The sequence below is a fragment of the Hylobates moloch genome, unplaced genomic scaffold (assembly GCF_009828535.3).
Source record: "Hylobates moloch isolate HMO894 unplaced genomic scaffold, HMol_V3 SCAFFOLD_3, whole genome shotgun sequence".
Taxonomy (NCBI): Eukaryota; Metazoa; Chordata; class Mammalia; order Primates; family Hylobatidae; genus Hylobates; species Hylobates moloch.
In genome coordinates, this window is record NW_026652278.1 from 45067601 (window position 1) to 45089900 (window position 22300).

Sequence of the window (22300 nt, forward strand, 5' to 3'; positions counted from 1 at the left end):
TGACTAGCACTAAATACATTTGCCTGATTGAGTTGATTATTTTTGAATATCTTCATTGTGGTGATGATTTCTCAGGGAGTTTGATTTCTCAGATGCCAAAACTTATGAAACTGCACACCTTAAATATGAGCAGCTTATTATATGCCAGTTACATCTCAATAAAACTACTGAAAAAATTATGTTCTTAGGTAATTCAGCACAATGTTAAATTTGGTAAACTGAGTGGTAAAATTACGAGTAATCTTTTTTCTTCTTTTTGTACTTCACAACATTTCTACAATGAGTAAAAGGTAAATGTTTAATAGTAGTAGTGAAAATTAGCCTGTATGTGTTTAGGAAATGAGCCTTGAATTGGCTCCCCATCTTCCCCTCTGCAACATACACCCTGGCTAACTCTTCCTGATCCTCTAGATCTTCATCCAGTTATTGTTTCTGAGAGTGAGCTTTCCTTGACTCCCCTCGCTGAGTTAGGTGATTTTATTAAAACTTTCAGTTTAATATCCTATGTACAGTTGTAGCTTGAGCTTATCACATATTATAATCACTCATTTATCTATTTCATTGGGTTGATGATGATCTCCTTGAAGACTGAAAATATAGCTTATTTTTGCATTTCCAGAATAGCAAGACATTACATTTTTAGCAAGAAATGAAAGGAGGAAAAAGGGAAGAACAAAAGAAGGAAAAGTTGGAGGAAGAAAGGAGAGAGAGAAGGAGGAAGAAAGAAGGAAAGGAAAAAAGAGAGAAAGGAAGGAAGAAAAGAAGCTTATATATACCTGAATTCCCTGAATTTTTCTTCCCATAAGGAATTCTGTTGACTTCAAGGATATAACCATCTTCAGTCACAACTTCGTATTCTTCATTTGGGTATCCCCAATAAGTAATCATCTGACTCTGAGGAAGAAAACCCAAAAGTTTAAATTTTGGTTGATTTTTAGATATATCTAATAAATGGATATTACTGTTTATTTTTAATTGGTCATATAAAATCTTTAACTCATTATGATTTTAAATAATAGCATCTTTTAGTTTTATAGGGTTTTTCCCCAGAGTAACTTACAATGTTCATAGTCACTTCAGGGCTTCCAGGATGTAATTTTCCAAAGAAACCTTGTGTAGTCCCCAGTACAGATATCAAACTTGCCATTGTTAAGAGCAGCCACATTTTGGACCTGCCTGAAAGAAAAGAATAACTCGTGCCATGGTTAACCCATTATACTTTCATAATGCTTATATTTTATGCCAATTTTACCTTTGTGCCAAGTAGAGGAATGTTCGGGTTTGATTATATTCTGTTGGGCAATAAGCTGAGACATGTGGATGTCAGCACAGGTAACTTAATGCTTTTAATGCTTGACATGTTTTCACTGTTTGATTCCTTTTGTTTAAGAACATTTCCCACTTGGTTTCAAGCCATACTGAATTAATCTTAATTGGCAAAAAAAAAAAAAAGCCTCTAATTGGCATAACAATGTGTCCTTATTATGCTTTGTGTTTAAGACTTTTGCCTGCTTATTTTGAGAGCCCAGATTTGGGTGAGGGATGTGTGGGCCTTTGACTTCTCTATATCCAGTCTCTATATAATGTGTGTTCAAAGTCATCATGACGATTTTAAATGTTATTTATAATAGTTATTCCATAAACATTTACTGATTTAAGGTTATTATGTGATTTTCCCACCTCTGCTTCCAGGGTAGCTGGGACTACAGGTGTTCATCTGGCTAATTTTTTTTTCTTTTTTTTTTTAGATATAGAGTGTTTCTACATTACTCAGACTGGTCTCAAACTCCTGGCCTCAAGGTATCTTCCTGCCTGGGCTTCCCAAAGCACTGGGATTATAGACATGAGCCACCACACCTAGCCTTATAGACAATATTTGATATTAGACCCACAACACCTGAACTTCCTTCTATGTTGTAGTCACCAATTACAAGTTTGAGAATCTTCAGATATTAAGCTGGTGAAAAAGCTTCAATAGAGAACTGATACTGTCCTCAAATATTTGAAGGGAAGCCATGTAGAGGACAGTTTTAAATCACTTCATTTTTAGTATGTCAGAAATAAATTATTCAATAAATATTTATTGAGAAACTGTATGTTAGGAGCAATACTTGGAGGTCACATGTAGAAATATTTGACTTGAATACAGTGAAGAATTTGTAATATTTGTATCTTTGGATTCAAGTGGAATTCTTTGAAAAGTGGTGACTTCCCAGTTGCTGATAATATTTCAATAAAACCCATTTATAGTAATTCATGCAGAGCACATAGCATAGTTCCTGTTTTACAATAAAGCCAGACCAGAACTCTCAAGGCCTAAATCTGACCCTCTGGTCTAATAGTTTGCCCACTGGTTTAGTATAGGATTAGATTTAAGGGTATCTCTTAAAAATCAGTTGTTGGCCAAGCACAGTAGCTCATGCCTGCAAACCCAGCACTTTGGGAGGCCGAGGCAGGTGGATCATGAGGTCAGGAGATCGAGGCCATCCTGGCTAACACAGTGAAACCACGTCTCTACTAAAAATACAAAAAAATTTAGCCAGGTGTGGTGGTGTGCGCCTGTAATCCCAGCTACTCGGGAAGCTGAGGTGGAAGAGTCCTTGAACCGAGGAGGCAGAGGTTGCAGTGAGCGGAGATCGCACAATTGCACTCCAGCCCAGGAGACAGTGTGAGACTCCGTCTCAAAAAAAAAAATAAAAATAAAAATAAAAATAAAAATAAGTTTTTAACTAAGCCTTGTTTTTACCACGATATTTTAGGGAGAGATGAACTAATATATAAAGACTAACCAGTAGTGTTGTAACATTCAAACCAGAGGCTTTCATCAAGCATTTCAGGAACTCACATGGCCTCCATTAAGTGATTTGCCATTGTAAAGTGAGGACACTTAACCTACTGTTTGCATTGAAGAACATCCCAACGGGCTCAAAGATGTTCAAGGGCAGAATAAATTTCTCAAACTGCTTGTTGCCAAGTCCTAGGAAAATACCAGTAATTAACACATACAGAGGGCTCACTGTGTGCTATACTGTGTGTTCAACATGGTATACGTGAAATGAACTATCTTTGCTAAGACAGTGTTCTCATCTATAAAATAGGGCCTGTAATATACATTTCTGTATGTTAGGGGAATTCACTATGATAACAAAAGTAAAGTTCTTAACATGCGGGGCATCTTATAAACATGAGTTAAATATAGTTATTATTACTATTATCTCATTTAATTCTCATAGCAACTCTATGAAGTACGTAGCATTATATTATCCATTTTACAAATAAGCAAGGTAAGGCTAAAAGAGGACTCAGCCAACCAAATATATAGAAAGTAGTGGAGCCGATATTTGAAACTAGTCTATTTCCAAAGGCTATGTTCTTCCCCACTGTAATACTTCTTCAGTATGATCCTGGGCCAGCTTTTATAGGGACATCCCCAGGGAGATTTATATAATTTGGTCTAGACTTCTGTTTTGAAAGGTTTATAATTTAAATAAATGTTTTAGTAGCCTATAAAGTTTCACAATAGTATTAATAATGATCAATTCAACAGCAGTTGATTTGGATGATATTAGTCAGCATAGCATATTAATACAGCTGATTATATGATACTAGATTACTGATCTATTCCTTCTCAAAAAGAAGAATCACAGAGACTAGACTTTCACATTAGGAACTTAATAAAATTTGTAATTCAATAATTAAGAAATTATGAGACTTTCACATTAGGCACTAATTGCAATAATAAACAAATTTGTCATTCCATAATTAAGAATCGCATGTCCATACAAAAAAAAGAAAAAATAAATCAAATCCTAGAGGAATAAGCCATAATTTAAACAGATACATTTATAGAGGTGAATATGCAACAAATATCTAAGCCTTTAAAAATGCATCACTTGGGGTAAAGAAAAAATCTAATAATTCAAATAACAATTTTGTTCAGCAGAAGTTCTACTTACAGTTTCCTCAGAAATAGTTAGGATTCTGTTTCTCTGGCTGGTTAGTATTTTGGTCAATGTTGTATTGACTTCTTATATACAAAACCTTCAACAATGGTCAGATTCCTCATCCATTGATTACCTTACCAAAAAGATTTACTATCTGGGCATTATCTAATGTTAACAGGACAAAACTACAAATTAAATATTGCATTCATTTTCACATAGTACTGAGTGCTCACCTTTAACTTTTAACAAAGACAAATATTGGCCAAAGTAGTTCTGAGGATTAAAATGATTTAGGAACCATTAAAAATAATCCTTGATAGCCTAAACATATAAAAGTTTTTGAGCCAAAGGTATAATGCAAATGATTATATAGTTTGGCTCAGATAGAGAGGCATAAAATGACAAAAGGCCACCTGTTATTCTTTAAAAACACAGCGCATAAGCTATTTTGACTAGATGGTTAGATAAGTGAATGTGTTCAGCAAAGATTAATATTTTATTATGGTCTTTGACCAGGGTCTCAAATCCTACAGATAATAGTCTAGCTATTATACAAAACCCAGCCCCTGACCTTTAAGAACATATGTTTGGTGTCTTTTTCCTTCTAAGAAATCTAGGTTTAATACCTGGATGATGAAACGATCTGTACAACAAACCTCCAGGACACAGGTTTACCTATGTAACAAACCTGCACTTGCACCCCTAAACTTAAAATGAAAGTTAAAAAAAAGCAAACAAAAAAATCTATTGGTTATAGTTTGAACAATATGAATGCATTTATTAAAAATATACATTAAATTATGTTTTAAAATACAGTTGATCCTTTACAACCATCATGAGCATCTGTTGCTCATGGGATACATGTGCAGAATGTGCAGGTTTGCTACATAGTATACATGCGCCATGCTGGTTTGCTGCACCCATCGACCCATCATCTACATTAGGTATTTCTCGTAATGCTATCCCTCCTGTTGCCCCGTAGCCCCTGGCAGGCCCTGATGTGTGACGTTCCCTTCCCTGCGTCTGTGTGTTCTCATTGTTCAACTCCCACTTATGAATGAGAACATGCGGTGTTTGGTTTTCTCTTCCTGTGTTAGTTTGCTGAGAATGACGGTTTCCAGCTTCATCCATGTCCCTGCAAAGGACATGAACTCATCCCTTTTTATGGCTGCATAGTATTTCATGGTGTATATGTGCCACATTTTCTTTATCCAGTCTATCATTGATGGGCATTTGGGTTGGTTCCAAGTCTTTGCTATTGTTAATAGTACTGCAATAAACATATGTGTGCATGTGTTCCTTACAGTGGAATGATTTATAATCCTTGGGGTATATACCCAGCAATGGGATTACTGGGTCAAATGGTATTTCTGGTTCTAGATCCTTGAGGAATTGCCACACTGTCTTCCACAATGGTTGAACTAATTTACGCTGCCACCAACAGTGAAAAAGCATTCCTATTTCTCTACATCCTCTCCAGCATCTGTTATTTCCTGACTTTTTAATGATCACCATTCTAACCGGAGTGAGATGGTATCTCATTGTGGTTTTGATTTGCATTTCTCTAATGACCAGTGATGATGAGCTTTTTTTTCATATGTTTATTGGCCGCATAACTGTCTTCTTTTGAGAAGTGTCTGTTCATATCCTTCAACCACTTTTTGATGGGGTTGTTTGTTTTTTTCTTGTAAATTTGTTTAAGTTCTTTGTAGATTCTGGATATTAGCCCTTCATCAGATGGATAGGTTGTAAAAATTTTCTCCCATTCTTTAGGTTTCCTGTTCACTCTGATGATAGTTTATTTTGCCGTGTAGAAGCTCTTTAGTTTAATTAAATCCCATTTGTCAATTTTGGCTTTTGTTGCCATTGCTTTTGGTGTTTTAAACATGAAGCCTTTGCTCATGCCTATGTCCTGAATGGTATTGCCTAGGTTTTCTTCTAGGGTTTTTATGGTTTTAGGTCTTATTTTAAGTCTTTAATCCATCTTGAGTTAATTTTTGTATAAGGTGTAAGGAAGGGGTCTGGTTTCAGTTTTCTGCATATGGCTAGCCAGTTTTCCCAACACCATTAATTAAGTAGTTCTCTAGTTCTTCTCTAGTTCTTTCCCCATTGCTTGTTTTTGTTGGGTTTGTCAAAGATCTGATGGTTGTAGATATGTGGTGTTATTTCTGAGGACTCTGTTCTGTTCCATTGGTCTATATATCTGTTTTGGTACTAGTAACATGGTGTTTTGGTTACTGGAGCCTTGTATAGTTTGAAGTCAGATAGCATGATGCCTCCAGCCTTGTTCTTTTTGCTTGTTTTAGCTATACGAGCTCTTTTTTGGTTCCATATCAAATTTAAAGTATTTTTTTTCTAATTCTGTGAAGAAAGTCAATGGTAGCTTGATGGGAATGGCATTGAATCTATATATTACTTTGGGCAGCATGGCCTTTTTCACGATATTGATTCTTCCTATCCATGAGCATGGAATGTTTTTCCATTTGTTTGTGTCCTGTCTTATTTTTTTGAGCAGTGGTTTGTAGTTCTTGAAGAGGTCTTTCACATCACTTGTATCACTTGTTAAGTTGTATTCCTAGGTATTTTATTCTCTTGGTAGCAATTGTGAATGGGAGTTCACTCATGATTTGGCTCTCTGTTTGTCTATTACTGGTGTATAGAAATGTTTGTGATTTTTGCACATTGATTTTTGTATCCTGAGACTTTGCTGAAGTTGCTTAACACCTTAAGGAGTTTTCGGGCTGAGATGATGGGTTTTCTGAAGATACAATCATGCCATCTGCAAAAAGAGACAATTAGATTCCCTCTGTCCCTATGTGAATACCCTTTATTTTTTTCTCTTGCCTGATTGCCCTGGCCAGAACTTCCAATACTGTGTTGAATAGGAGTGGTGAGGCAGGACATTCTTGTGTTGTGCCGGTTTTCAAAGGGAATGCTTCCAGCTTTTGCCCATTCAGTATGATATTGGCTGTGGGTTTGTCATAAACAGCTCTTATTATTTTGAGATATGTCCCATCAATACCTAGTTTATTGAGTGTTTTTAGCATGAAGGGGTATTGAATTTTATCGAAGGCCTTTTCTGCATCTATTGAGATAATAATGTGGTTTTTGTCATTGGTTCTGTTTATGTGATGGATTACGTTTATTGATTTGCATATGTTGAACCAGCCTTGAATCAAATGGATGAAGCTGACTTAATCGTGGTGGATAAGCTTTCTGATGGGCTGGTGGATCCAGTTTGCCAGTATTTTATTGAGGATTTTTGCATCGATGTTAATCAGGGATATTGGCCTGAAATTTTCTTTTTTTGTTTTGCCTCTGTCAGGCTTTGGTATCCAGATGATGCTGGACTCATAAAATGGGTTAGGGAGGAGTCTCTCTTTTTCTGTGGTTTGGAATCATTTCAGAAGGAATGGTACGAGCTCCTCTTTGTACCTGTGGTAGAATTCGGCTGTGAATCCGTGTTGTCCTGGGCTTTTTTTTGGTTGGTAGGCTATTAATTACTGCCTCAATTTTAGAACTTGTTATTGGTCTATTCAGGGATTCGACTTCTCCCTGGTTTAGTCTTGAGAGGGTGTATGTGTCCAGGAATTTATCCATTTCTTCCAGATTTTCTAGTTTATTTGCATAGAGGTGTTTATAGTATTTTCTGATGGTAGTTTGTATTTTTGTGGGATCAGTGGTGATATCCCCTTTATCATTTTTATTGTGTCTATTTGATTCTTTTCTTCTTGATTAGTCTGGCTAATGGTCTATTTTGTTAATCTTTTCAAAAAACCAGCTCCTGGGTTCACTGATTTTTTTGAAGGGTTTTTCTTGTCTCTAGCTCCTTCAGTTCTGCTGTGATCTTAGTTATTTCTTATCCTCTGCCAGCTTTTGATTGTGTTTGCTCTTGCTTCTCTAGTTCTTTTAACTGTGATGTTAGGGTGTCAGTTTTAGATCTTCCCTGTTTTCTCCTATGGGCATTTAGTGCTATAAATTTCCCTCTAAACACTGCTTTAGCGGTGTTCCAGAGATTCTGGTACATTGTGTCTTTGTTCTCATTGGTTTCAAAGAACTTATTTATTTCTGCCTTAATTTTTGTATTTACCCAATAGTCATTCAGGAGCAAGTTGTTCAATTTCCATGTAGTTGTGCAGTTTTGAGTGAGTTTCTTAATCCTGACTTCTAATTTGATTGCACTGTGGTCTGAAAGACTGTTATGATTTCTGTTCTTTTATATTTGCTGAGGAGTGTTTCACTTCCAATTATGTGGTCAATTTTAGAATAAGTGGTATGTGGTGCTGAGAAGAATGTATATGTTGTTGATTTGGGGTGGAGAGTTCTGTAGATGTCATTCGGTCCACTTGGTCCAGAGCTGAGTTCAAGTCCTGAATATCCTTGTTAATTTTCTGTCTTGTTGCTCTGTCTAATATTGACAATGGGGTGTTAAAGTCTTTCCACTATTATTATGTGGAAGTCTAAGTCTCTTTGTAGGTCTCTAAAAACTTGCTTTATATATCTGGGTCCTCTTGTATTGGGTGCATATATATATTTAAGATCGTTAACTCTTCTTGTTGCATTGATCCCTTTACCATTATGTAATGCCCTTCTTTTTCTTTCTTTATATTTGTTGGTTTAAAGTCTGTTTTATCAGAGGCTAGGATTGCAACCCCTGCTTTTTTTGCTTTCCATTTGCTTGGTAGATATTCCTCCATCCCTTTATTTTGAGCCTATGTGTGTCTTTGCACATGAGATGTGTCTCCTGAATACAGCACACCGATGGGTCTTGATTCTTTATCCAATTTACCAGTCTGTGTCTTTTAATTGGGTCATTCAGCACATTTACATTTAAGGTTAATATTGTTATGTGTGAATTTGATCCTGTCATCATGATGCTAGCTGGTATTTTGCACATTAGTTGATGCAGTTTCTTCATAGTGTCATTAGTCTTTATATCTTGGTATGTTTTTGCAGTGGCTGGTACTGGTGTTTCCTTTCCACATTTAGTGCTTCCTTCAGAAGCTCTTGTAAGGCAGGCCTGGTGGTGACAAAAATCCCTCAGCATTTGCTTGTGTATAAAGGATATGTCTCCTTCACTTATGAAGCTTAGTTTGGCTGGATATGAAATTCTGGGTTGAAAATTCTTCTTCTTTAAGAATGTTGAATATTAACCCTCACTCTCTTCTGGCTTGTAGGGTTTCTGCAGAGAGATCCACTGTTAGTCTGATGAGCTTTCCTTTGTGGGTAACCCAACCTTTCTCTCTGGCTGCCCTTTGTATTTTTCCTTCACTTCAACCTCGGTGAATCTGACTATTATGTGTCTTGAGGTTGCTCTTCTCAAGCAGTATCTTAGTGGTGTTCTCTGGATTTCCTGAATTTGAATGTTGGCCTATCTTGATAGGTTGGGGAAGTTCTCCTGGATAATATTCTGAAGTGTGTTTTCCAACTTGGTTCCATTCTCCCCGTCACTTTCAGGTACACCAATCAATCACAGGTTTTGTCTTTTCACATAGTCCCATACTTCTTGGAAGCTTTGTTTGTTCCTTTTCATTCTTTTTTCTCTAATCTTGTCTTCATGCTTTATTTCATTAAGTTGATCTTCAATCTCTGATATCCTTTCTTCTGCTTGATCGATTCGGCTATTGATACTTATATATGCTTCATGAAGTTCTCATACTGTGTTTTTCAGCTCCATCAGCTTATTTATGTTCTTCTTTAAACTGGTTATTCTAGTTAGCAGTTCCTGTAACCTTTTATCAAGGTTCTTAGCTTCCTTGCATTGGGTTAGAAATGCTCCTTTAGCTCAGAGGAGTTTGTTATTACCCACCTTCTGAAGCCTGCTTCTGTCAATTCGTCAAACTCATTCTCCATCCAGTTTTGTTCCCTTGCTGTTGAGGAGTTGTGATCCTTTGGAGGGGAAGAGGCATTCTGGTTTTTGGAATTTTCAGCACTTTTGCACTGGTTATTCCTTATCTTTGTGGATTTATCTACCTTTGATCTTTGATGCCAAGGACCTTTGGATGGGGTTTTTGCATGGGCATCCTTTTTGTTGATGTTGATATTATTGCTTTCTGTTTGTTAGTTTTCCTTCTAACAGTCAGGCCCCTCTTCTGTACGTCTGCTAGAGTTTGCTGGAGGTCCACTCTAGACCCTATTTGCCTGGGTATCACCAGCAGAGACTGCAGAACAGCAATGATTGCTACCTGTTCCTTCCTCTGGAAGCTTCATCCCAGAGGGCACCCACTAGATGCCAGCCAGAGCTCTCCTACGTGAGGTGTCTGTTGACCCCTGCTGGGAGTTGTCTCCCTGTCAGGAGGCACAGGGGTCAGGGACCTACTTGAGGAGCCAGTCTGTCCCTTAGCAGAGCTCGAGCGGTGTGCTGGGAGATCCACTGCTCTCTTCAGAGCCTGCAGACAAGAACATTTAAGTCTGCTGAAGCTGCACCCACAGTCACCCCTTCCCCAAGTTGCTCTGTCCCAGCGAGATGGGAGTTTTATCCACAAGCCCCTGACTGGGGCTGCTGCCTTTCTTTCAGAAATGCCCTGCCCAGAGAGGAGGAATCTAGAGAGGCAGTCTGGCTACAGTGGCTTTGCTGGGCTACAGTGGGGCCCGCCCAGTCCAACCTTCCCTGTGGCTTTGTCTACACTGTGAGGGGAAAACTGCCTACTCAAGCCTCAGTAATGGTGAACGCCCCTCCCCCCACGAAGCTTGAGAGTCCCAGGTCGACTTTAGACTGCTGTACTGGTGAGAATTTCCAGCCAGTGGATCTTAGCTTGCTGGTCTCCGTCAGGTTGGGACCCACTGAACAAGACCACTTGGCTCCCTGGCTTCAGCCCCCTTTCCAGGGGCGTGAACAGTTTTGTCTCACTGGCATTCCAGGTGCCAGTGGGGTATGAAAAAAAACCCTGCAGCTAACTCGGTGTCTGCCCAAATGGCCACCCAGTTTTGTGCTTGAAACCCATGGCCCTGGTGGTGTAGGCACCCGAGGGAATCTCCTGGTCTGCGGGTTGCAAAAACCATGGGAAAAGCATAGTATCTGGGACGGATAGCACAGTCCCTCACAGCTTCCCTTGGCTAGGGGAGGGAGTTCCCCGAACCCCTGTGCTTCCCGGGTGAAGCGATGCCCCACCCTGCTTCTGCTCTCCCTCCATGGGCTGCCCCCACTGTCTAACCAGTCCCAGTGAGATGAACCAGGTACCTCAGTTGGAAATGCAGAAATCACCCACCTTCTGCATTGGTCTCGCTGGGAGCTGCAGACTGTAGCTGTTCCTATTCGGCCATCTTGCCCGGATCCTTCTTTTTTCGCTTGTTATGCTTAAATACCTAGCAAAATTCTGAAAAAATAGTTATCATTGAAAAGAACAAAATGGGCAAGCTATAAATGATTCACCTTTCCACCAAGCCCCACAATACAACTGATTGGAGTCACGTTGTTTAAATAAACTAGGAAAAAGTCAGGATATATAAAATACCATGTGTATTTGCATATTTTTTATGTATACTAATGTCCCACCTTCACTCGACTCTGGTTGATTGTCATTGACAATAGAAAATTTTGAAAGGAAAAGATAGTGATGCATTCTCATAAAAATCAGCACAGAAAGGAAGAGTTTTGCTATCCTAATGCAATTTGTTTTAACTTCACTAGCAGATAGGAGGCAGATTAAGCATGTTTCCTCTTGACATTGTTTGCATAAATTTCGGCAAGAAAATGCAGGATGTGTTCTTTTGGCCTTTTACTATAATTGAAGAGGTTTTGGAGTCAGAGTCTTTAGAAAAATGAAAATCCTAGTAGTCTTTGAAAGAGATTTATGATCCTTAGTAAAAGATAATGCAACCAAAGAGCCAAACATTCTCTTGCTTTTTAATATATGTTAAATTCTGATTTGTGAGGGATAACTCACGTAGTCTTACAAACTACTGATGAGGATTTATTTGTAGTTTGCAATATATATTCAGCTCCATGAGAAAACATGATGCTTTCTCTGCTCCCCTGTCCTTTTCTCATCTTTAGGTCCCAGCTTAGCCATTACTTCTCTGAGGAAGACCACCCTGACACTCTTCTTTATCCATCAATATTGGGCTAGGCATTGGTTTCATACATTCCCATGAAATCCTATCGTTACCTCTTTTGTAGGACTTATTACTTTATAGGCAGTCAAGTCTCTTCAGTTGGACACACAACACACACACACACACACACACACACACACACACACACGTTCCTTAAGTGCAAGGACTGAAATTTGTTCACTCATTATTATATCCCCAATGCCTAGAACTTGCCTGGAACAAAGTACATGATCAATAAATATTTGATGAAAAAAATTGTTTAAAGAAAGTAAAAGAATTACAAAATCATCTATATACACAGGCATAGACATATCAAATATATGCTTTGCAGTAGTAAACTACCTAATGGAGATTTTTTAAATTGTGTAATTAACTAAATGAGAGTATAGCACAAAGGAGGATATTTAAATATATATGAGAAAAACATATGTAATAGAGTATTACTATTTATTATTTCTGATGACAATGATAAGAAATTATGGTAACAATAATAGAAAAGCATTTATATACTGCTGGAAAAAAAAGGTGTAGATTAAGTCTTGCACAAAGTGTGTCATGGAAACCACCTTGATTTCAAGATATTTGGGATGGACATCAACAAACACCATTGATATATTCAATGTTTGAGGCTTTAATTAGGACAAATGAAAACATGAATCTAGTTTAGAAATCATCTTTAATTAGGCTGTAGTGGTAAGAGGTCAAGAGCAGGGGGAACGATTGTCTCCATAGAGACATGTGCTAGCTGATTATAGGCAAATCATGTATTCACTTAAGCCTTACTTATGTAATAAACAGTATATAAATCATAGTAATAATAAACACTATAATAATAGCACTATCATAGTAATAGTAGTAACACTATAATAATATAAAATCATAGTAATAATCATATTAATGTAATACTATAAATCATAGTAATAATAACACTATTTGTCCAACTACATGATAGGTTTGGCACATAAATGACCTTCTTTGCTTTTCTTTTTTTTTTTTTATTATGCTTTAAGTTCTAGGTTACATGTGCAGAACACGCAGTTTTGTTACATAGGTATACACATGTCATGGTGGCTTGATGCACACATCAACCCGTTACCTACATAAGGTATTTCTCCTAATGCTATCCCTCCCCTAGCCCCCCACTCCCGACAGGCCCTGGTGTGTGATGCTCCCCCCCCGTGTCCATGTGTTCTCATTGTTCAACTCCCACTTATGAGTGAGAACGTGCGTGTTTGGTTTTCTGTTCTTGGGTTAGTTTGCTGAGAATTATGGTTTCCAGCTACATCCATGTCCCTGCAAAGGACACAAACTCATCCTTTTTTATGGCTGCATATAAACACACATGTGCATGTGTCTTTATAGCAGAATGATTTATAATCCTTGAGGTATATACTCAGTAATGGGATTGCTGGGTCAAATAGCATTTCTAGTTCTAGATCCTTGAGGAATCGCCACACTATCTTCCACAATGGTTGAACTAATTTATACTCCCATCAGCAATGTAAAAGCATTCCTATTTCTCCACATCCTCTCCAGCATCTGTTGTTTCCTTGCTTTTTTAATTATCACCATTCTCACTGGAGTGAGATGGTATCTCATTGTGGTTTTGATTTGCATTTCTCTAATGACCAGTGATGATGAGCATTTTTTTATGTTTGTTGGCTGCATAAATGTCTTCTTTTGAGAAGTGTCTGTTCATATCCTTTGACCACTTTTTGATGGGGTTGTTCGTTTTTTTCTTGTAAATTTGTTTAAGTTCTTGTAGATTCTGGATATTACCCTTTGTCAGATGGATAGATTGTAAAAATTTTCTCCCATTCTGTAGGTTGCCTATTCACTCTGATGATAGTTTCTTTTGCTGTGCAGAAGCTCTTTAGTTTAATTAGATCCCATTTGTCAATTTTGGCTTTTGTTGCCATTGCTTTTGGTGTTTTAAACATGAAGCCTTTGCCCATGCCTATGTCCTGAATGGTATTGCCTAGGTTTTCTTCTAGAATTTTCATGGTTTTAGGTCTTATTTTAAGTCTTTACTCCATCTTGAGTTAATTTTTGTATAAGGTGTAAGGAAAGGGTCTGGTTTTAGTTTTCTGCATATGGCTAGCCAGTTTTCCCAACACCATTAATTAAATAGGGAATCCTTTCCCATTGCTTGTGTCAGGTCTGTCAAAGATCAGATGGTCCTTTTTTTGCTTGGTACGTTTTACTCAAGATTCAATATTTAAGTTTCACTTCAAATGTCACCTCCATGATGAGCACTTCTCTGAATTGTCCAACAGAGTTAGTTCATTCTTCTCCTGGTTGTCCTAGGTCTTTATGCATACCACACTTCTCACACTTTTTGTGCGTTAAATATAAGCTGTCTGTTTCCTATCTAGACTGTGTATAATGAATGAAAGGGTGGATAGAATATATATATATATAAAATATATATTTCTATATTATATATGTTATATATAATAAATTAGCACATGAGTAGAGACCAAAGAAGATAATAAAATAGCACATACTTTAGAAAATTTAAAGATCTCGGGACATAAATATAAGATAGTATTATCAATAGTGTTTCATGTTGGCCTCACTGAAGAAACATAGCAAGATCCACAAGAGTGCCCCAGCCTTTTCATAGGCAGATGCTGCCCTTTATATACTGTGAAAATTTATTTACGTTTTTTTTTTCTGACAGGGAGAAGAATAGCATAGGCACAAAAGCATGGGCTCCGGGGTTAAACTGATTAAGCTCAAATTTTTGCACTACCACTTGCTTCCTGTATGAATTTATATCAACTTCACTTCGGTCTCTCACTTCAGTCTCTCACTTCCTTCTTTTATAAGATTGGGATAACATTGCTTACCTCTCAGATTGTTGTTGTTAAAAATTAAATGAGATAATTAATTAAATGAGATAATTCTTAATATACTTAGCAAAAGGCATAGTATAGATGCTCAGTAAATGGTACTTTTTATTTTTATTATGAATAAGTTGACTAATTTCTCAAGACCTCATTCGTTCATTGAAAGCAAATATTTATTGAGTGCCTATTGCATGTTCAAGACTGTTTCAGAAGGTAGAAATACTGATTAAAAAGGCAAAAGAGATTCCTGTCCTGTAGGAGCTTACATTTTACAGTACAGAGAGACAAACAGTGAAGAAATGGACAAAAATCTTAAACAGACCGTGAAAAGCACTGTGAAGAAACAGAGTTATATGAAAGAGAATAAGCAGAGGTGGATCACTTTGGATGAGGTTGCCATGGAAGGCTTCTCTCAGGAAGCAACTGGGACCTAAATGACAGGAAGAAACCGGCCTTGTGAAGAGCCAGTGAAATGCATTCCAGGCCAAGTTCAAAGAGCATGAAGTGGGAAATGACTTGTCATCTTCAGTGAACAGAAAAGAGGCCAGGATATGGCTGAGGCACAGGGAGTGAGGGTGAAAGTGGTATTAGGTAATGCTGGAAAATAAGCCAGGAGCAGATCATAAGGCTCATGATAAGGAGCTTTGAATTCATTTTAAGAGGAATAGAATGCACAGAAGGGTTTGAAGCAGGGTAGTGATATGCTATATGTTTTTTTAAAAATCAACCTGGAGGCTGTATAAAGATGAAGAAAGAAAGGAAAGAATGGAAACAGGAATGGCAGTTAGGAGCTTTTGCAATGTTTCAGCTGAAAGATGATAAAGCTTTGATCAGAATGGTAGCATAGAAGGTAATAAGAGCTGATTCAAGGTATCTTGCAGGTGTTAGTCTGATAGAATTTACTAACGTTAGATTCAGGAGAGGTCAGGGTGAGAGAAAAAAAGGAGAAATAAGAATGATTCATAGGTTTTTGCTTTAACCAACTGGGTGGATGGTAGATTGGATGGTTAATTACACAGGGAAGCCTAAGGAAGGAGCAGATGGGAGTGGGAAGTAGAAAGTCAGGAAATCCATTTTGGATATTTTGACTCATAGATGAAAATATGAAATAGATATTTTTCATAATACTGTTGAGTTTAAGGAAACATTTGTATTGGGAACAAATGTGACTGTAATTAGTACACAAATGGTATCTAAGCCTTGGAATGGGATAAAATCACTTAGGGAAGTAGCTCTCAATTTTGACTATGTATTAGAGTCCCCTGGGGAACTTTTAAATACAGATGCCAAATCCCAGCCCTGATCAATTGAATAAGAAGCCTAGGGTGTTAGTTGGACATGAATATTAAAAAAGAAACCCTTAGGTTAATTCTGACCCATTCATGAGTGCTGAGAACCACTGACCCAGGGAGAGATTTTAGAAAGAGAAGAAAAATTAGCCTTAGATTGAGCTCTGAGACACTACAATGCTTAGAGAACTAAGATTCCCACTAAAGGGAACTGACAAGGAGTAGTCCAAAAGACTGAAAATAGAAAAACTTGGTACCCTCAAGAGAGGAAAGGGTTTAAAATAGTGTGGCTAACTGGTTTCAGTGTTACTAAGAGGTCAAGTATGCTGAGGACAGATGTAGTGTTTTAAAATTTATTTTTCATTGAAGCATAATATACACATAATAAAGTGTACTGTATACATCTTAAGTGCACATTTTGATTACTTTGTGTACATGTAGACACTGGAGTAACTGCCACTCAGATCCAGATATGAAACTTTCCAACACCCTAAAAGGATCTTTTGTTTCTCTTCCAGATTCATATCTCCCTCACCTCCAGGAAGAAGGCAATTTTCTGATTATATAGTCATGGATTAGTTTTGCCCGTATTAAACCCCTTATAAAAAGAATTATACAATATGTACTCTTGTGTCTGGCTACTTTTGCTCAGCTTTATTTCTCTGAGCTTCATCCATGTTATTCCATATATCAACAGTTTATTCTTTTTTGTAGCTCCATAATTTTCAATTGCATAAACTTAGTTAATACAATTCGTCTAGTCTTCCATTGATAGATATTTGGGTTGCTTCCAGCTTACTGGCACTTATCAATAAAGCTGTTACAACCATTCTACACATGGTTTCTGATGGACATATGTTACTTTTCTACTGGGTATTTTTCTAGGAATGGAATTGCTGGTACCTTAGGATAGGTCTACATCTGACTTTAGAAGATCCTGCCACACAGTTTTCCAGAGTGGTTATGCAAACTTATACCCCCTCCAGCAATAAATGGGAGTTCCAATATTCCATATACTCACCAACACTTAGTATTCTCATTCTTTTAATTTGTAGCAATTGTGGTGGATGTGAAGTGGTATTTCATTGTAGTTTTACTTTGCCTTTCTTTTTAAATAATGGGAGACTTCTTTTTTTTTTTTTTTTGAGACAGAGTTTTGCTCTTGTCACCCAGGCTGGAGTGCAATGGTGCGATCTCGACTCACTGCAACCTCTGCCTCCTGGGTTCCAGTGATTCTCCTGCCTCAGCCTCCCAAGTATTTGGGATTACAGGTGCTCACCACTACACCCGGCTAATTTTTTGTATTTTCAGTAGACACAGGGTTTCACCATGTTGGTCAGGCTGGTCTTGAACTCCTGACCAGTGAGAAACAATGAGAAACATTTAACATACTTACTGGGCATTTAGTTATCCTCTTAGCGAAGTCCCTGTTCAAAACTTTTGGCCAATTGTATTGACTTCTTTTTCTTTTTCTTTCTTTATTTTTTATTCTTTTTTTTTTTTTTTTTAAGACAGAGTCTCACTCACTCTGTTGTCCAGGCTGAAGTGCAGTGGCACAACCTTAGCTCACTTCAACTTCTGCCTCTTCAGGTTCAAGTGGTTCTCCTGCTTCAGCCTCCTAAGTAGCTGCGATTACAGGCATGCACCACCATGCCTGGCTAATTTTTGTATTCTTAGTAGCAATGGGGTTTCACCATGTTGGCCAAGCTGGTCTCAAACTCCCAGCCTCAAATGATCCACCCGCCTCAGCCTCCCAAATGCTGGAATTACAGATATGAGCCACCACAACCGACCAACTTGTTTTTCTTTTAATTGTTGATTTGCAGAAATTCTGTATGTAATTTGGATATCGATCATTTGTTAGATGCATATCTTGTGAATGTTTTCTTCTAGTTTCTCAGTGTCTTGCTTTTACAGTCTTTTAATGATATATTTTCATGGAAAGAACATTAATTTTAATGAAATCCAATTCCTCAGTTCTTTTATGGTACTTTTAATGTCATATGTAAAAATCTTTGCCTACATCAAGGTCATGAAGTTATGTTTTTCTCTATAAACTTTATTGTTTTACCTTTTATATTTAGGCCTCCCCAGCAATGCATATACACTCATGCACAAAAAATGTTGCCTATGATTTCTGAGGGCTTGTGCAGATTCCATGAAGTCCATGCATGTTGAGAATATCTGTTCTAGCTGAGCTACCATCTCTTAGGAATCAACCCATTTATAATGTAGATATTGTTTCCCTTTCTAGGGTCTCACTCTGTGACTCAGGCTAGAGTGCAAAAGTGCAATCATGGCTCATTGCAGACTCAATCTTGTGGGCTCAAGTGATCCTCCCAATTCAGTTTCCTGAGTAGCTGGGACGACAGCTGTGTGCCCCCTGGCTAATTTTTGTATTTTTTGTAGAGATGGGATTTCACCGTGTTGTCCAGGCTGGTCTTAAACTCCTGGACTCAAGAAATCCTCCCGCCTCAGCTCCCAAAGTGCTGGGATTACAGGCATGAGCCAGCCTGCCTGGCCTTGAATCATTTTTATAAGCTCACATCCTTTGTCTTTACATTCAATCAGTCCCCAAGTCTACTGCTGATCTTTGATGCCTTTTTTTCCCAATTATTTTCATTCCTCATTCCCTTTTTTTTGTTCTAGACTTTTATTACACTTCAGCTATGATTTTTGCTGTCACTCTTCACTGGTATTCTAGACACTAATTTTCCATTATTCAGTGCATTAGCAAACTGTTGCTCAATTTACAGTTCAAGTCCAATTGTATCATCTTTGGCTTGAAAATTAGAAATGGCTGTCACTGTCCCATGAATAGAGTTTAAATAGCAAAGAATGTATTTCATTCAACAAATACGCATTTTTAGAGAATCCCCTCTGTTCCAGGAAATAAGAGTATTCCTAAAATTCCCAACCCCAGTTGATCCCTCTGCTTCCTATGACCTCCATTGCACCTTGGTAACTGTAAAACTCATCTTGGTCCTTAAATCTCTATAGTTTTATATTGCTTCTTAATGACTTCAGAGCATGCCCTATTAGTTCAAGAAAATGAACTTCATTAGAATACATGTATATATAACTACAGAGCACATTAGTATTTTAGATATTAAATTAGCTTATTTCCATCATCATTTCACAAATATATGAGACAACTCTAGGTGCTTAGCAAATGAGTTTATTTGATTGTCTTCATTAATTTCCAAAGTCTTTTTTTTTAACTCATTTGTGGGCAACTGATTACATTGTCATCACAACTCTTCTTAGAAACTTAGGGTGGCCTTTGTCAATCTGAATAGTTGACAGTGACATTATTAAGAGCAGACATTTGTAACCCGAAGTTCATGTAAATTTGTGTGAATTTCTAAGATGAGTAGTATCATGGCTTCCATTAGACTCTTAAATTTATCCTTCACCAATAAAAAGGTTAAGAATTATAAATACTGCAACAATCTTTCAAATAACAATTACAACATGTTCAATAAGTGCATGAGTGAGATCAAGTGACAATGTAAAACTGAAAGAATATTCGTGATGATAGAAGGATTTTCTGTAGATAAAAAATATCATGCAAAAGGTTATTTTATATGCATTATGAAGTCAATGTCAGCATTAAAGGATAGGTCATAAATGTGATCATGATTATTTCCGTAACTATTTTAGAGTACTAAAATATTACAGTGAAACAAGGAATATTTTGAAAACATATAAAAGGCATATATATATATAATAACAACAAGAGAAAAATCCCATTATCAATAAAGTCTGATATTTTTCTTAAAAAATAGTGATGGCAATACAATAATAGAAAAAAATCCTGATCCTTGCATCTAGTAAGATCTTCTTTATTGTTTCTATGATTTAAGACTAAATATCCTGAAGTGCACCATGATTTTAGAATAAATCCAATTGATTATAGGAAGGCAGAGACAGAGGGTGAATGAGGTTAGAGATTTGATAGAGTAAGTTGCTGACATCTTTAGGGTCAGACAGTAAGATTGTTTTTCCCAATCACAATACAGCTGGGATTTCTTTTTTGGTTACATGGGATTCTAGAGGAGTAGGCTAAATGAATACAAAGAAAGAAAAGAGATTTCACAATTAATCACACTTAAAAGTACTATTATGTCTTTGTAAAACCACGTTTTACTAGAAGAGAATGTGTATCTTAATTATTTATGTTACTATTGGTGACAGTGAGTTGGCCTTAACATGTATAACTTCTAGAAGAAAGACCACTTGCATATTAGCAAAATGGAAAAGGTCCACATCAAAGTAGCTCAACTACACCTGGCAAGTTATTTGGTGCCCTTCTATGAACAGACTGAGATTAGAGGTTGGACAATATTTTTATTCCTAATCTTTTAAGGCAACGGTAAAATAGACTGTTAAAAATCAAACCGGATCTACTTTGTTGACTTTCTGAAGGGATTATGATAGGTGTGTTTTAGAATTTCTAGACAAAGACCAGTCTGGGTGGCTGGCTAGTCTCCTACTCTGGCAAATTTGTCCTAAGTTGATCCCTTGGGTCTAGTGATAAGGGTGTTGACCACACCCTTAGAGTGAACAAGGTTTAGCCCTAATCCTGCCTAGGTCTGCCTCCCACCCTACCCCCAACATCACTTGGGTAAGAAAAGTTTTCAAGGAGTCCCTGGCATAAAGGAGGCAAGTGGAGGGCCAAGAAAGGAAGCTGAGGAGGCTTTGGCCAAGAGAGAGAATTGTAAAAAATTACTCTGGGGAGGGAAAACCCTGGATGCTCTGACTATGAATTTATAGACAGAATCTGCTGCTCTAGGCAATACCCAAGTAATATGACAGAAGCATGAAGACAAAATTGTCTTTGGCCGTGTCATATGATGACTAGAGTAGGTTAAACAGATTCAAGAATATTAAGGTTTCATTAGTTTTAGACAACACTTTGTACATTATATGTGCTTTTACTTGCATTATTATATGCAATATTCAAAGCCTATCTGTGAGGTAGCCATTAAATGTCATTGGTTTACAAGTGTGAACACCAGTTCAGGTAGGCCCATTGGACTCAGGGCATGCAGCTGGAGACTGGAGGAGCTAGGAGCAGGGTTTCTGCTCATGGACTTAGTTCATCTTCTGGTTTACACTGGGATTCTCTGGAGCATCCACTGAAAGTCACTGTACTAGTGTGCTAGGGCTGCGATAACAAAATGCTACAGACTGGGTGGCCTAAACAACATAAATTTATTTTCTCACAATTTTGGAGGCTGGATGTTCAACATCAAGGTGTTCCAGGGTTAGTGTCTTCTGAACACCCTCTGTCCTCGACTTGTAGATGACAATTTTCTCCCTCTGTCTTTACATCATCTTCCCTCTGTACCTGCTGCATCCAGATTTCCTATTCTTATAAGCACACCAGTGATACGGTGTTAGAGCTCATCCAAAAGACCTCATTTAACCTAATTACCTCTTTAAAGACTCTCTATCCAAAAATAGTCACGTTCTAATGTATGGAAGGTTAGGACTTCAACATATAAATTTTGGGATGATATGGTTCAGACCATAAGAATCACCAATAACAAAACTATGTCCTTATTCACTTAATATTTATAAATCATGTGTGATAAAATGAAATTTGCAGTACCTGAAACACTTTTTATAATATAAACTTGAATATTAAAAATCAAAAATGAATCTTTTTTAGCTTCAATTAGAACAATATTTAGTCATGCCAAAATTTACAGTTTTTTCTTTGGTTTGTTTTCCTGGTTGTGAGCAGAAATAAATGACAGTGGGGCTCAGGACTTTTGTTTCATTAAGGTCAACAATTTAAGAAATTTTTCACAACATTAGCTCAGAAAGCTAAAAATTAGGTAATTCCATAATGCTATAAACCTAGTAGATGTAAAAAGTTCACTTGTCAGCCCATGACTCCTGAGAAATTTTCCAAGGCAAAGCAAATGAGAGACCCATCCCAAATAAGGGACCCCATGCAAGCATATAACTTGCTTCTTCTTATGACCTAATATAATATCTGTGAAGCTTCCTTAGTATCAGAAATGCTGGCTCAGACTTCCAGACTGCGGAAGCTATGTGAAATCTGTAGCTTTGAGGGGAGCTGCAGTTAGAGTCTGTGGATCTTAAATTAGTTGGTTAACAACTTGATCACACACCAGGGCCTGTTGTG

At 37.3% G+C, this 22300-nt stretch overlaps 2 protein-coding genes across 5 annotated transcripts in view; both read right to left on the bottom strand.

Moving 5' to 3' along the window:
* Nucleotides 1–22300, bottom strand: part of LIPF (lipase F, gastric type) — a 62576-nt gene that overhangs the window by 10281 nt on the left and 29995 nt on the right. The window contains exons 1-4 of one of the 4 annotated variants that reach the window (XM_058436235.1): nucleotides 3957–4006; nucleotides 2897–2977; nucleotides 1061–1176; nucleotides 777–894 (exon numbers count right to left, since the gene is read on the bottom strand). In XM_058436235.1, the coding sequence (XP_058292218.1) occupies nucleotides 777–894; nucleotides 1061–1176; nucleotides 2897–2915 (253 nt within the window). In that variant the 5' untranslated portion in view covers nucleotides 2916–2977; nucleotides 3957–4006. Of the gene's footprint in view, nucleotides 1–776; nucleotides 895–1060; nucleotides 1177–2896; nucleotides 2978–3956; nucleotides 4007–5465; nucleotides 5572–11152; nucleotides 11261–22300 lie in introns of those variants that run through there. The other 3 variants (XM_058436236.1, XM_058436237.1, XM_032137378.2) reach the window with 3 other exon arrangements.
* LIPJ (lipase family member J) overlaps nucleotides 21223–22300 on the bottom strand; it is a 61356-nt gene continuing 60278 nt past the window's right edge. Inside the window, exon 4 of the transcript XR_009212765.1 lies at nucleotides 21223–21516. The gene's annotated coding sequence lies outside the window, so the exon portion shown is untranslated. The remainder of the gene's footprint in view (nucleotides 21517–22300) is intronic.